This window comes from Drosophila pseudoobscura, chromosome 4, assembly GCF_009870125.1.
Source record: "Drosophila pseudoobscura strain MV-25-SWS-2005 chromosome 4, UCI_Dpse_MV25, whole genome shotgun sequence".
In the NCBI taxonomy this organism is placed as follows: Eukaryota; Metazoa; Arthropoda; class Insecta; order Diptera; family Drosophilidae; genus Drosophila; species Drosophila pseudoobscura.
The window spans coordinates 26,739,127-26,751,191 of NC_046681.1; the positions used below are offsets into that span (position 1 = coordinate 26,739,127).

Here is a 12,065-nt window from a genome sequence, read left to right on the forward strand (position 1 = left end):
TACAAGCTGTTGATATCGGTTATTATCGGTTAGAGCTGTAGAGTGAAAGGATGCGTAAAATTAGAAAACTAACAGTCAAAACAGTCGTATATACAACGAGTTTGCTTTATTGAACTGATTCCACGCATTCTGTTACTCTTTTCAGCTTTTTTTCTGACTGACTGATGCTATTGATAATCTTTCTGATCCCTTACCCCGATTTTTTGCGTGGGAGCTGTATGATATAGCATAGGGTTTCGATTTATATATGCGACTTCTAGTCCTGTGCTTTGTAGAACAGAGCGACTAGCGATTTATTCTTTACGTGCCTGCGTAACAAGCATTTGGTCAAAGCAGTACTACCCTTCTGAAAGAGTACAAACCGGCGTCAAGGACAGAGCTTTGATAGCCTGATTAGATCAATCGATGTGCAGCTCTGTTTTCCAGCCAAAAGAAATGCATTCGAAAGCAGAAAAAAGCGAGAGAGGAGGAGGGGAGGCTGTAGATTGAATTGGAAACGCCATCGCCATGCCCGAACAGAGTTCTGATTGGAAGCAAATATGCTTTTGCGGGTTTCGCTTTGATGATTATTTTACAGTTTTGTTTCAGGCACAGTGCCACACAAATGTGCATGGACATGAAATCAAATTGAAGAGCAAAAACATATTTGACTGCGTTTTTCCCAGTAATTGAGTTTGGAATTTACTTAATTTGTACATTTGGCAAATACTTACCAGAGAAAAGCAGAGACTGATGCCCAACCATGGGGAAATAAATGGTAAATGGTTTTGATGGTTTATGTTTATGTTTTAGTTTTAGTTTCATTTCATTTTATTGTTGAAAGAATTCATTCCATTGATTTATTTATCGTTTGGTTTGTCATCACATAAATTATCTAAAATCTGCTTACTGGCTTACGTGTAGTAAATTCATGCCTACCCATAGTACCCATACGAGAACGAGTACGAGAACTCGTAATATGTATATTTGCTACACACCACATACACAATCCGCAATCCACAATCCACAATCCACAATCCACAATCCTCAATCCATGTGCAACGTCAAATTTAGTCAAGCATGCCGCAATTGATTTCGCTTTTCATTTGCGAATTCCATTTAGGTCTCTTTCGTTGTTCGCTTTTTCGATTGCCATTTTCCATATTCATTTGAATATGGGCCGCCGCGTGACTAAATTTCATTTTGCCCATAAATAAATTCCATACAATTTAGTTTTTATAATTAAGTTTTACTTTCTTTCATTCTCTTCTGTTATTTGATGACAGTTTTACTTTCCTTCTTTCTCTGTTTTTTTTTTACAGAGTACTTGATGAGAGTTTTTCTTTGTTTTATATATATATTACAATTTTCGGGTAGTAGTAGTAGTGTGGGTATGGCTGCATACTTGTGCCACAGACTGTGTGTTGGTTTTCTTTTCTTTTTATTCTTAGGGCTTTCTTTGGGTTAGCTTTGCTCTCTCTGTTAAGACAGCATGAAATGTTTATCAAGTCGATGCGTGGTACGCTCCTCTTTGTCTTCTCGATGAGGATTGACAATGAAAAGAGAGTAGAGACAGAGAGAGGGAGAGGGAGAGGAACAGAGTAACGAAATAAAATACACTTTTACATACGCACAGTGGCGGATGAAAGTCTGCGTTTGACAACCATTTTTGGCTATCTAGAGGGTTATAAATGAACTTGAGGAAACTTAAAGAAGAAGGATTTCAGCTTGAGCCTGGGCTTATCGGCAAGAAAGAAAGCAGAAAAATATACATATGTTCTTTGGGGCAAAACAAATTGGTAACTAAAACGGTATCAAAATAGGTGGTCCCTAATAGTACGCGCGTATTTTAGTGTCCGTTGTTATCATATCACTAAGAGTAGGTGAATAATATATATATATATATATGTATGTATGTGTGGGCGTACAGAGACTTTTACACGGCACTATACATGTTGTATGATAGAAGAGAGACGATGCTGGGCTGAGCCGCATCTTTGTGGTATTTACAGAGAGTGTCATCCTTCTGTCCTTCTGTGGTTCGCGTCTGCCTCCTTCTGGTTGTCCTCTCGCCTCTCGCATCTCGCCGGCCCGTCCTTTTGCATTTTCCATTGCATTTTGCGGGGCTCTGTGTCTCATTTTTGCACAATGAAATGTAAATATTAAAAAGGAAACACATTATGCTTGAAAGGGAAAGCGGGACCATGCCCGTGTTTGCCATTCCTTTTACCAGCATTTCTAAAAAACATCTCTCGAAGAGCAACTGGGAAAAAACACATATAATTTTCCTCGTGTTTTCCCATTTGTTACACACTATCTCTCGCCCTCTCTCTCTCTCTCTCCCTGTCTGTCTCTGTCTCTGTATTTTTTCTGTTTGAAATAACAAAGTTAACGATGAGGACGATGATGAGAATAAGGACGATGATGATGATGCTTCTGGGGTACAACTTTCGCTTTCAACGACTGAGAGCTAATACCAAGAGGAACATCCAACAAAGCTCCAGGCGGAGGCCGAGTCCGGGCAGAGCAAATGCCTCGCTCTTCTGCATCGCAGCGGGGTTCTCATCTGTAGAGAGAGAGAGGGAGAGATGGAGATTGGACAAACAGTGGAATATAATTACGTAACATATGTATGCAAATCTGTGGCAGCGCCCGCCCCATTAACTATGCCATGGCAAATAACTTAATTTAATTGTAGGGAGCTCGCAAACTGACTTATGAGTGGGTGGGTGGGTGGGTGTGTGTGTGTGTGTGTGACAAGGGTGTGCGGTGTGTGGGTCCCCCGTCCTTTGTACCCACGACTAGATAAATGACATATGTGTTTCAGCGTATACGCTATATATCTGCGGCCCCGAGCAAATGCTATTCCAGAGCGCATCATTTGTCAATGCTTTCTTTTGACTCGTCACAAAGGGATGCCCATCTTTTTTCGCGCAGCCACTGATTTTTAAAGCCCCTGTTGGGGGTGTACACACTGAGATGAGTAATGGGTGGAATATGCTCTAGAAGGCAGTGTATAATGGAGTAAACATAACTCCCTTGACTTAGAGATATAATAAGAACAGATGGACATGTGCCACAGCATCTGACGAGCATCTAAGTCTTCCAATTATCAGCAGAGATATAGCCAATATCTTTGGAGGTCGATATACCTGGGAAAATGTAGCCAAATCGGTATTTTTGGGAGTCTGAGAGTCGCTTGAATCATAGCCCTTTTCATAGAGTACAACCCATTCGCTGTAACCCTAGCTATAGATAGCACTCGGTCCTTATCATTTTTCTTAAAATTTTATTGCCTTTGATTTATTATCTGTATTTATGGTAGTCCCAGTCCCAGTCGCAGTGGCAGGCACAGTACCAGTTTCAGTCCCAGTACCAGCCGCTGTAACAGGCACAGTCTCAGTCTCCTCCATTTACAGGGGCTGTCTGCTATCCACACCCTTCACATCGCGCTGGTCGACTCTTGTGGCACACATGTGGGGCATGATTAAGTGCCTTTTTGCAAGTTACTTCTGACATTTAATCATATTTATTATGGCTTGCCAGTGGACGAGTAGGAGAGGAGCCGCCAGAAGACAGTTGCTCTTTAAAATGCAAATTCCTGTACGTACAACAAAATTCATTTGAATAAACAACTTAACAACTTAAGTGCTGGACATTTCGCTTAACATTTGATACCGCATAAAAAAACTAGGACTTCGGACACGGACACGGACACGGGCATGGACAGAGGCGGGGGCGGGGGCGTGGGCGGGGAGTTACGGACGAGGGAGTCGGACGACTTCAATTTGCTGCGAATGTCCTGCCATAAAGGACCATAAAAAAACACTGGAAATTGGAGGACAAAAGAGGCGTCAAGTTTATGCCCCTCATTTCGCAGCTTAAAATGTCTTAATTCCTGTCTAATTTATGTGTAAAATATGCAAAGCCAAAATGGCGACTACGCCAAAGTCTCCTCCGACTGTTCGCTCCTCATCCACATTACTCATACGCCAAGGAGTCCCGCTTCCCGCCGCCCGCATCCTGCCAAAACGCGAGCGAGGCCCAAAACAAACAAAAAACGACCCAAAAGGAAACCCGACTTTGGGTGGGCGGGGAAAGTGTGGCGAAAGTTTTAGTTTTTAGGCCTCTATGCCTCTATTCGTAGCCCCGGAAGGGCGTGTCTGTGAATGAGTAGAGAGAAAGAGAGAGAGAGAGTACTGTGCACAGTGCGTGGAATAAAGTTTCCTGCAAGCACCAGAAAAAGTGCTAAAATATGCAAGGGATAAACGAGAAGCATTCAAAAGTGTGATTGCAATAGTACTATCATTCAATTTCCTATTCTTATTACTCGTAAATGATAGAAATTACTTTTAGGAGGGTACCATTTGTAAGCATTACAAATGAATGAAGGAGCCCTGGACTTATGACTTTATGTCAGATGGAAGAGTCCGAAATGTTTCTGCATTTTAACCAAAAGTCCAGCTCCTTCTTGCAAGTCCTTACAGAAGTCAGTGCTTACTGAACCATGGCTAAGCTTTAAGAGTCGGCTCCTTTTAGCAGAGAGCTTCTTTCTCTCTCTCTCTCTCTCTCTCTCAGAGTAGCTTGCCCCACACATATGTATGTATGCTGTACACTAACAACGTGCTGGCACTGTAAATAATAGGCTTATGCCTCGACTGGCACCACCTGAGCCGGAAGAGAGAAGAGACCCAGGGCCCATGTCCCAGGCACGGACCTGAGCCTGAGACTGAGCCCTGGGCCTGAGACCAGGCTAGGACGCACTCATTCACTTACAGAACGACTCCCAGGGACTCACCATTAATCACATGGACCAGGACACTGGCGCTGCTGGCCGTTGTGGGCTGACACGTGTAGTTGCCGGTGTCCGTCGTCTGGGCATTGGCGATGCGCAGCCTGTCGGGATTAAGAAGGAGACTCTGAGTACAACTCAATTATGCTGTCCCCAAAGGGGGCACTGTACCCACCTGGACTTGAGGGTGTCGCCCAGCTGTGACTCCATGGCGATGCGTGTGGCGAACTCCCGCTGCAGGTCCACATCGCTGAGCACATCATTCGGCGAGGAGTCCATCTCTGCAGGCCCATTCCGTCGCTGCAGTTCCTGTTTGGGGGATGTCGGGGAAGTCTCTCCGTCGTCTGCATCGAATGGGGTGATCATGTGCTCGCCGCGATACCAGTATATCGGACCAATGTCCTTGACGGAGGGCTGCTGCACCACGCAATTGAGGATTATGGCACTGCCCGCCTTGAAGTGCAGATCCGGTGGCCCACTGATAACGGCCTTGGCGTCAGGTGAGATTTCTGCAACGAACCGAAAACAAGGTGCAATCATCAGTGGGTGGCCAGGCCGAGGGTGGGGTGGCAGACAGCGAAATCAATTTGGGGCAATCGCTTGTAAAACGAATTCCCAGCCAACTCTGAATGCACATAAAAACTTTTAATCATAAAACTTTATGGAATAACTTTTCAATTGCACTAAATTTAAGTAAATTCGTGAAAAAAACAAGAGCGACGGAAAAGTGAGAAAATCACACCAGACATTGCACACACACACACACACTAGCAGAGCCACATGTAACGCATAAATGTGTATGCAAATATACGTACACTCCATATGGAAACAGTCTCACACTCGCCTGCGAAACTGGGTTAATAATAATATTTATTATGCATTGGACTGTGCAAATAATAATAATTAAAAAAAATATACCCAAAAACCGGAGACACGACGTGGTAAAACGAAATAACAGTTCATATGAGGCACTATGGAACTTCAAAGGTAGTCTTTAGCCGGGTTAAAGAAGGTAAATATTACTCTGCAATGAACTGAAATAAAGCCGCGATGCGGGAATCATCAGGGAATCATCCATTTATAGGTAATGGCAATTCATCCGCCCTACAATCCCAAGGCAACAATGAAGAGCAATTCTTTCTACGACGATTCAGATCCATATACCCCTATAGACTTTGAATATCGGGTATAAAAAGGTTACCAGAACCTCTATGTTCACATCGTTTCAAGCTCAGTTATTTTTTAAACATTTTAAGAAGAGTAAGAGCAGTTCGCAGGTAATCCCTTATTGGCTTTAGGCCGAAAAGCTTTCGCTGTCCAGAGGGCAAACCTCTTCATAGAGAACCCCTCCAGAAGGGGGCACACACAAGACTCACGCAGCATTTAATTGTTATTATTTTCCGCCTTTTTTCGCCAGCAATCACTTGTAACCCCATTAAGGTTCAATTATTTACTAAATGGAGCTTAACAGGGTCAATCCTTAAAGCTCTCCCACTCGGTAAAGATTAGTACATTTTGCCAGCCATCAAAGACACTGTGACCCACTGTGCCCCACGCTCTATGGCTGTGGCGATGTGCGACGCAGCTCATAAAAGTGCATATGATGATGATTACATGGGTCGCGGGGCGCTTCAAATGGGGGTTTTCACAGAGAGCGTCGGCAAGAGATCTTGCCGAGTGGCGGTTTTCTGCCTCCCGCCTCCCTACAGGGCCCTGTAGCTGTCCCGCTTGCTCTTCCTCTTCCCGAGCATCGCGCTTCGTGTGTTTTTTTTTGGCCTGTTTGTTTGTATCTCTGGCATATGTTCAGTTTGTGAGAGTGTCCATGTGTGAGACTGTTCATGTGTGTGTGTGTGTGTGTGTGTGTGTTAAAAAATCCCACTGCGCCATTAAGTGCGTATGTATTTGTCAGTGCCCTCCTTCTGCCCCTACAACCCTGCAGCCCTACAGCCCTTCCTCTCTTCTGCCTCTCTTTTGCCAGTGTGTTTGTGCAGTGTCACTGCGTTAAAGGCAATTAACACCCAGAAGAGGCGACGGGGAGAACGAGAGACAGAGAGAGACAGAGAGGGGGGAAGGGAAGGGAAAGCAGCGAGAGACACAGGCATTTTCCTCACTATTTTCATTTCATTTCAGATTTTTCATTTTTCCTTCATTTTTCAGCCATCTGTCGCTAAAGTTCTGCGTGCATTTTGTGTGGCCGCCCATGAAGTTTTTTAATTTAAATATTTCATGAAAATAAAATGCAATGCAGCGTGCAAACAGCAACAATAACGAAATTCGGAAACAAAAGGATTCTAAGGTCAAATGGGTGCAATTACAGCTAAAAAGGGAGCTGAAAGGGAAAGGATATACAAATATTAAATATTAAATTAAACAAATCCTAATGAGGCTGGTAAATGTTTCTACCAATGCGCGGAAAAGTATGCTGTGGAAAAAGCTTAAGATTCTTCCGAAAATGCCCTGGAAAATGTATGAAATAATATGATAGCAACTTTTGCTAAATCTATTTTCTCCTTCTGAATCCATCCCCATGAAAATGTTATGCAGCGCAACATGAGGATGAAAAAAATGCATTGGAAAAATGGCGCAAACCATTTGCCCACAAATTCTTCATTTCGAAAGCACATTTTTCTCTTTTTTTACAGATGGAAAACATTTGAATGTGTTTTAACTGCATAGAGATTCCAGGAAAAATTATTGGCGTAATTGTGAAAAAATTAAAAAAATATATAAAGCATTCCGTTCTGTCAAGAATCCTGTGATATTCATAGGAAAATGCAATAGAAATAATTGATAAATAATTCGATTATTCTTCAAAAATTCTTGTGAAATATAAAGGGGGTACCCCTGTAGGACCCTTTGAAATGAAACCTTCCTTAGATTAAGTTTCGAGCTCGGATTTCTTCAACCTTTCATCCTCTCATCCTATGCTCATCTGCCGTCTATCCTTTTTCCATTTTTTTTTTTACACTGCTCTGAAGTCTGAAGGAGCAGCTTGAACTGGCTTGGCGATGCCAAGGGCTTTCATATATGTATGTAGACTCATTAATGTGAAGTGGCTCGTACTTTAAGTAAATACTCCAATTGTGATTCTTTCATTGTGATTGCATTGTTATTGTTTAATTTTCCCGCAAGATTTAACAATTAATTACGCAGCTAATTGCAATGAAAAAATATTTTTCAAGTGCAATGAATGCATAAATATGAGCTGGTCTAAAAATTATGGGGAAAAATATTATGGGAAAATGTTTAAAGCATTGCAAAAAAGTAACCCAAAACCCCAAACACTTTCCCTTAATTCGCCATAAGATTATACAAATAATACACCACTAATTGAAGGTTATTAATATTTTAAAGAATAAACAAGTACATAAATAAATAGTACATTTAAATCCTTTTCAATTGGTGAAAATATTGTGCGCAAGATAATGGCAAATGAATTGCAAAACTGATTAAAAAAAAGTGCAGCAAAAAAATGCCCGCATTAAGAATGCATTGGTGTTATTTTCCCGCATAATTTCCCACAAGATTTAACAATCAATTACGCCACTAATTGCAATGGAATATTTTTCAAGAATTATGCCTCCATATTTATACGACCTTTTAAATTATCATCTTAGGGCATACTTTCATGCATATTTATTTGGATTTTTTCCAGACCGCCCCAACCTTAATTTATAACAGAAATAAATCTCTTTTTCTCTCCGAAAAAAAACAACAACAACAAGAAAACAGCAAAAGACGAGGGAAAAATAAAATCGTTTGGGGTTGGTCGCATAAATTTGCATAATGACATTAATTAAATGCAATGCAAGGCAACAGAAAAGAGGCAGCTGTAGAAACGGGAGCCCGACCGAGTCGGTGTTGGAACCGGAGCCAGGAAACAGGAGCCAGTAGCCAGTAGCCAGGAGCCAGGAGCCCGGAGCCCGGAGCCCGGAACCAAGAGCCCGGAGGCAGAATGAAGAGTTAAGCGCCTTGCGAAAGTCACTCATACGACACGTATGCCGATAATGTTATTAAGGACGCAGCCAGTTTGCCATGGCTGTCAGCAGCACTGTTGTCCAGTCGAGTAGACTCCTGTCCACTCCTATCCTATCCATGCCAGAATCCACTCCAGTCCAGTCCAGCCCAGTCGCGGGCTTCGACTCCTTTTGAAATTGTTTCATTAACGTAAATTAAAATGCATACGCCCGTGAAGAAAATGTAATCGGAAATGCGTTTGTAAGCGTCAGAGCGGGAAGTGGCGGGGAAACATGACGGCGGATGAATACGAGAATGGGGCACAGACGCAGACAGAGCCACAGCCACGGACACAGAGGCACGGCCGTGGACTGCGACAAAAATGCATCGCGCCCAAGTGCATAATCGGAAACTTAAAAAGGCATTGCAAACTGATTTGCATAAGTGGCTGACAGCAGATGCCAACAGGGCCTGTCAACAGCTCTCAGTCTTTCGGTTTTTCGCTTCCTCAATCGCTCAATCTCTGAGTCCCTGCCCTGCCCCGCCCTCAAGTGGGGCAGGGCAGCACTTGTCCCCTTATCGAGCCTGTTACTTAAAGTACGAAAAAATTGCCGTTCTTAATGGGATAGCCCTAAATTTACACAAAGTTCTTTAAAAACCCATTAAATCCAATATTCAAATTGATTGTTTTTTAAACGATTTTCCATTGAGGAATTAACTGAAAGGCAAATGAGGCCGTCGATGGATTGAAGGAATTTCATTAAAGGTGATTGAGAGATTCCGTAGGAGGAGAATTAATGAGGAGTAAGTATTCAGGAATCACGATTCAAATGAGATACGAGTATGTTCCAGGGTAAGGAGCCAACTCTGAGGATTACCATAAGTAAGCAAAGTTTGCCTTGGGGATAATTATTCTGTCCTTGTGTTCCATTCCGAAGATAATCATTTTTGGCTTCTGATCTCTATCGCTCCGACGAGAGAAGCATTTAGGAAGACCTATCTCGTCGGATTATCATCCAAAAAGAGTTTTTCAATTATGAAATATTACCATCTCAGGAAAACCTTCAATCGGTGAAGGTGAAAAAAAAACGAAACATAAAAGCGAGGATAATCGAAAAAGAAAACACAGCCACAAGCCGATGAAAAGCAAAAATTCTCAACTCAAATGTGGCTTCCATAAGAAAAGTTCCGCTCAAAAGAAAAAGTCTCAACTAAATTATGGCTTCTGCCAAGTAACTTTCACCACAGGGAGAAAGAGAAAAGTGAACTGTAATTTTCCCTGCGCATAGCTCTTTTAGAGTTTCCCCCAATGCAATTTTCCAGAGCCACATCACCAGGTGGTGATGCCTGCCTGCCACGGGATTCAGTTTTCCATTTTGTAATCAGGCCGTCATCAATTAATCATTACCGATGGATTTCGGAGTCATCATTCCCTAGCCCAACTAATGGCAGGGACAAGACATTGTTTTGGACAGGACACAATACAGGCCGGAGCAGGGACGTCACACTGAGAGCTAATTATATGCGGACACAGGCATTATTCATGGCTCATTAAAGCGTTGAATACATTTCCAATCGGACCCCGGCTCGTAATCCCGCCGGGTTGACATGCTAATTAACTCAGCGGCTCCGGCCACGGCTCCCAAATAACAAGCGACATGTAAGCTCCCCACCATCTGTTTGTATGGAGGAGACCCCGGCACCCGGAGGCTCTCCGCCTGCAGCTGCGGAGCTCCTTTGCTGATTTCCGTTTTTTATTTATTTATTTATTTATGGGCCGAAATGCGAAATTAAAAATGTATGCCTAGAGGCGCAGCGGGCCGCACCAAAAACTGCCTGAACCCCAGTCGGGCAATGGGATAGCGGATGGTATGGTGCACGGTGGTTACGATGGTGCACGATGGGCACGACGGGCACGATGGAAATAATCATAATTGCTAGCTGCTGGCGGGGCAGAAACTGAATTAACATTTTTAATAAGCAGCTCCCCGGCAGGTAAACATCACTCGGAGCCTCCAAAAGCGGAATAAATGTGATTATCAAAACAAGAAACAAAATGAATTTCAACTTCAAATGCAGAGAAATTCCACTGTCCGCCATATCAACTATCCAGTAGGATCCGCTGATTGAAATGTGTCAGCTATCAGAGGCAGCAAATCGGAATACGTATCATCTATCACAATTGGTCTGTCTACTCACCGATGATGTTCAGCTGGAATGCCATGGACATTTTGGGCTCCGTGTTGACCTGGCACTCGTAGATGCCGCTGTCCCGCGCCTGCGGCGACTTCACGTGCAGCGTCCACTCCCTGGCATCCTTCGATTCGGTTACCTGACAAGGACACACACGTACAAAAACGCACAGAGATACAGATATCATTTCAGTGTTTTTTGCAGTTTTTAATAGGGTGTACATGGTGTTCCGGGGTATGTTATGTGTGGCTATACATATGTGACTATCAGATAAAAGGGTTTTTTTTTATTCAATAAACTAAATGTATAGCAAATGGCAATGGAATGGCAATTTGTGCTTATGGATTAGTATATCTGGGAGATTCCATCTTCAAAGATTGGGCTTTTTCGAACACCTATGACAGTCTTTCCTATACAGTCCCATATATCTTTCCTCTACTACATCTATATTATCAACTAAATCTCTTAGAATAAGTATGTATGATGTGATGGCCAGTTGTTATATATTTCAATCGGAATAAAGCTGGGGTATCTACAGTTTGAAAGAGACGAGCCTCACTTTTTGTCCCACAAATCAGAATACACAACCAGAATGGTGGAAAAAAGGCGTGCCTGTATGGGATGTTTTTCCACCAAATAAAATAAAGTTCTCTGTTAAGGTTATGCCCATGTTTCTTTCTCTCATTGGTTAAGTTTTATGGGGATAGTTCGCATCTGTTTGGAGCCACATTTTCATTCAATAAATCTTTGTAGAGGGTAATCGTATAGCAGTACGATTGAAATATACCGTGCATAAATGTTTTCAATGTTTTTCAGTTGTTCGATTTCAGTTTTCAATTTGGCATTCATTCTGTCATGTCTCGGTGGAATAATTATTCGCTTTTAAGGCAACAATTTGCAATGCAGCAAATTTGTATTATTTTTATTCGATTTTTATTTTTTATTTTTTCATGGAAATTAAGCAATTATGCAATTGAATGTTTGTTTGTTTGTTGGTTGCTTGCCCGCTGTTGTTGTTTGTTGTTGCCACTTGTTTGTTGTTTGGCTGTTCAACTGCCGCACAGTGGCGGCTATCGAGGGGTGCACGGGGGCAGATTTGTCCTGAGTTATGAGTCGGATTAGCCGTTGAAATATCGTTTATGCA

At 42.5% G+C, this 12,065-nt stretch overlaps 1 protein-coding gene across 2 annotated transcripts in view; it reads right to left on the reverse strand.

The window, feature by feature from the left end:
- Positions 1-825: 825 nt before the first annotated feature.
- dpr3 (defective proboscis extension response 3) overlaps positions 826-12,065 on the reverse strand; it is a 72,749-nt gene continuing 61,509 nt past the window's right edge. For both annotated transcript variants that reach the window (XM_033380054.1, XM_033380053.1), the window contains exons 4-7: positions 10,928-11,060; positions 4,947-5,280; positions 4,778-4,875; positions 826-2,545 (exon numbers count right to left, since the gene is read on the reverse strand). In XM_033380054.1, coding sequence (XP_033235945.1) covers positions 2,436-2,545; positions 4,778-4,875; positions 4,947-5,280; positions 10,928-11,060 — 675 coding nt within the window. In that variant the 3' untranslated portion in view covers positions 826-2,435. The remainder of the gene's footprint in view (positions 2,546-4,777; positions 4,876-4,946; positions 5,281-10,927; positions 11,061-12,065) is intronic.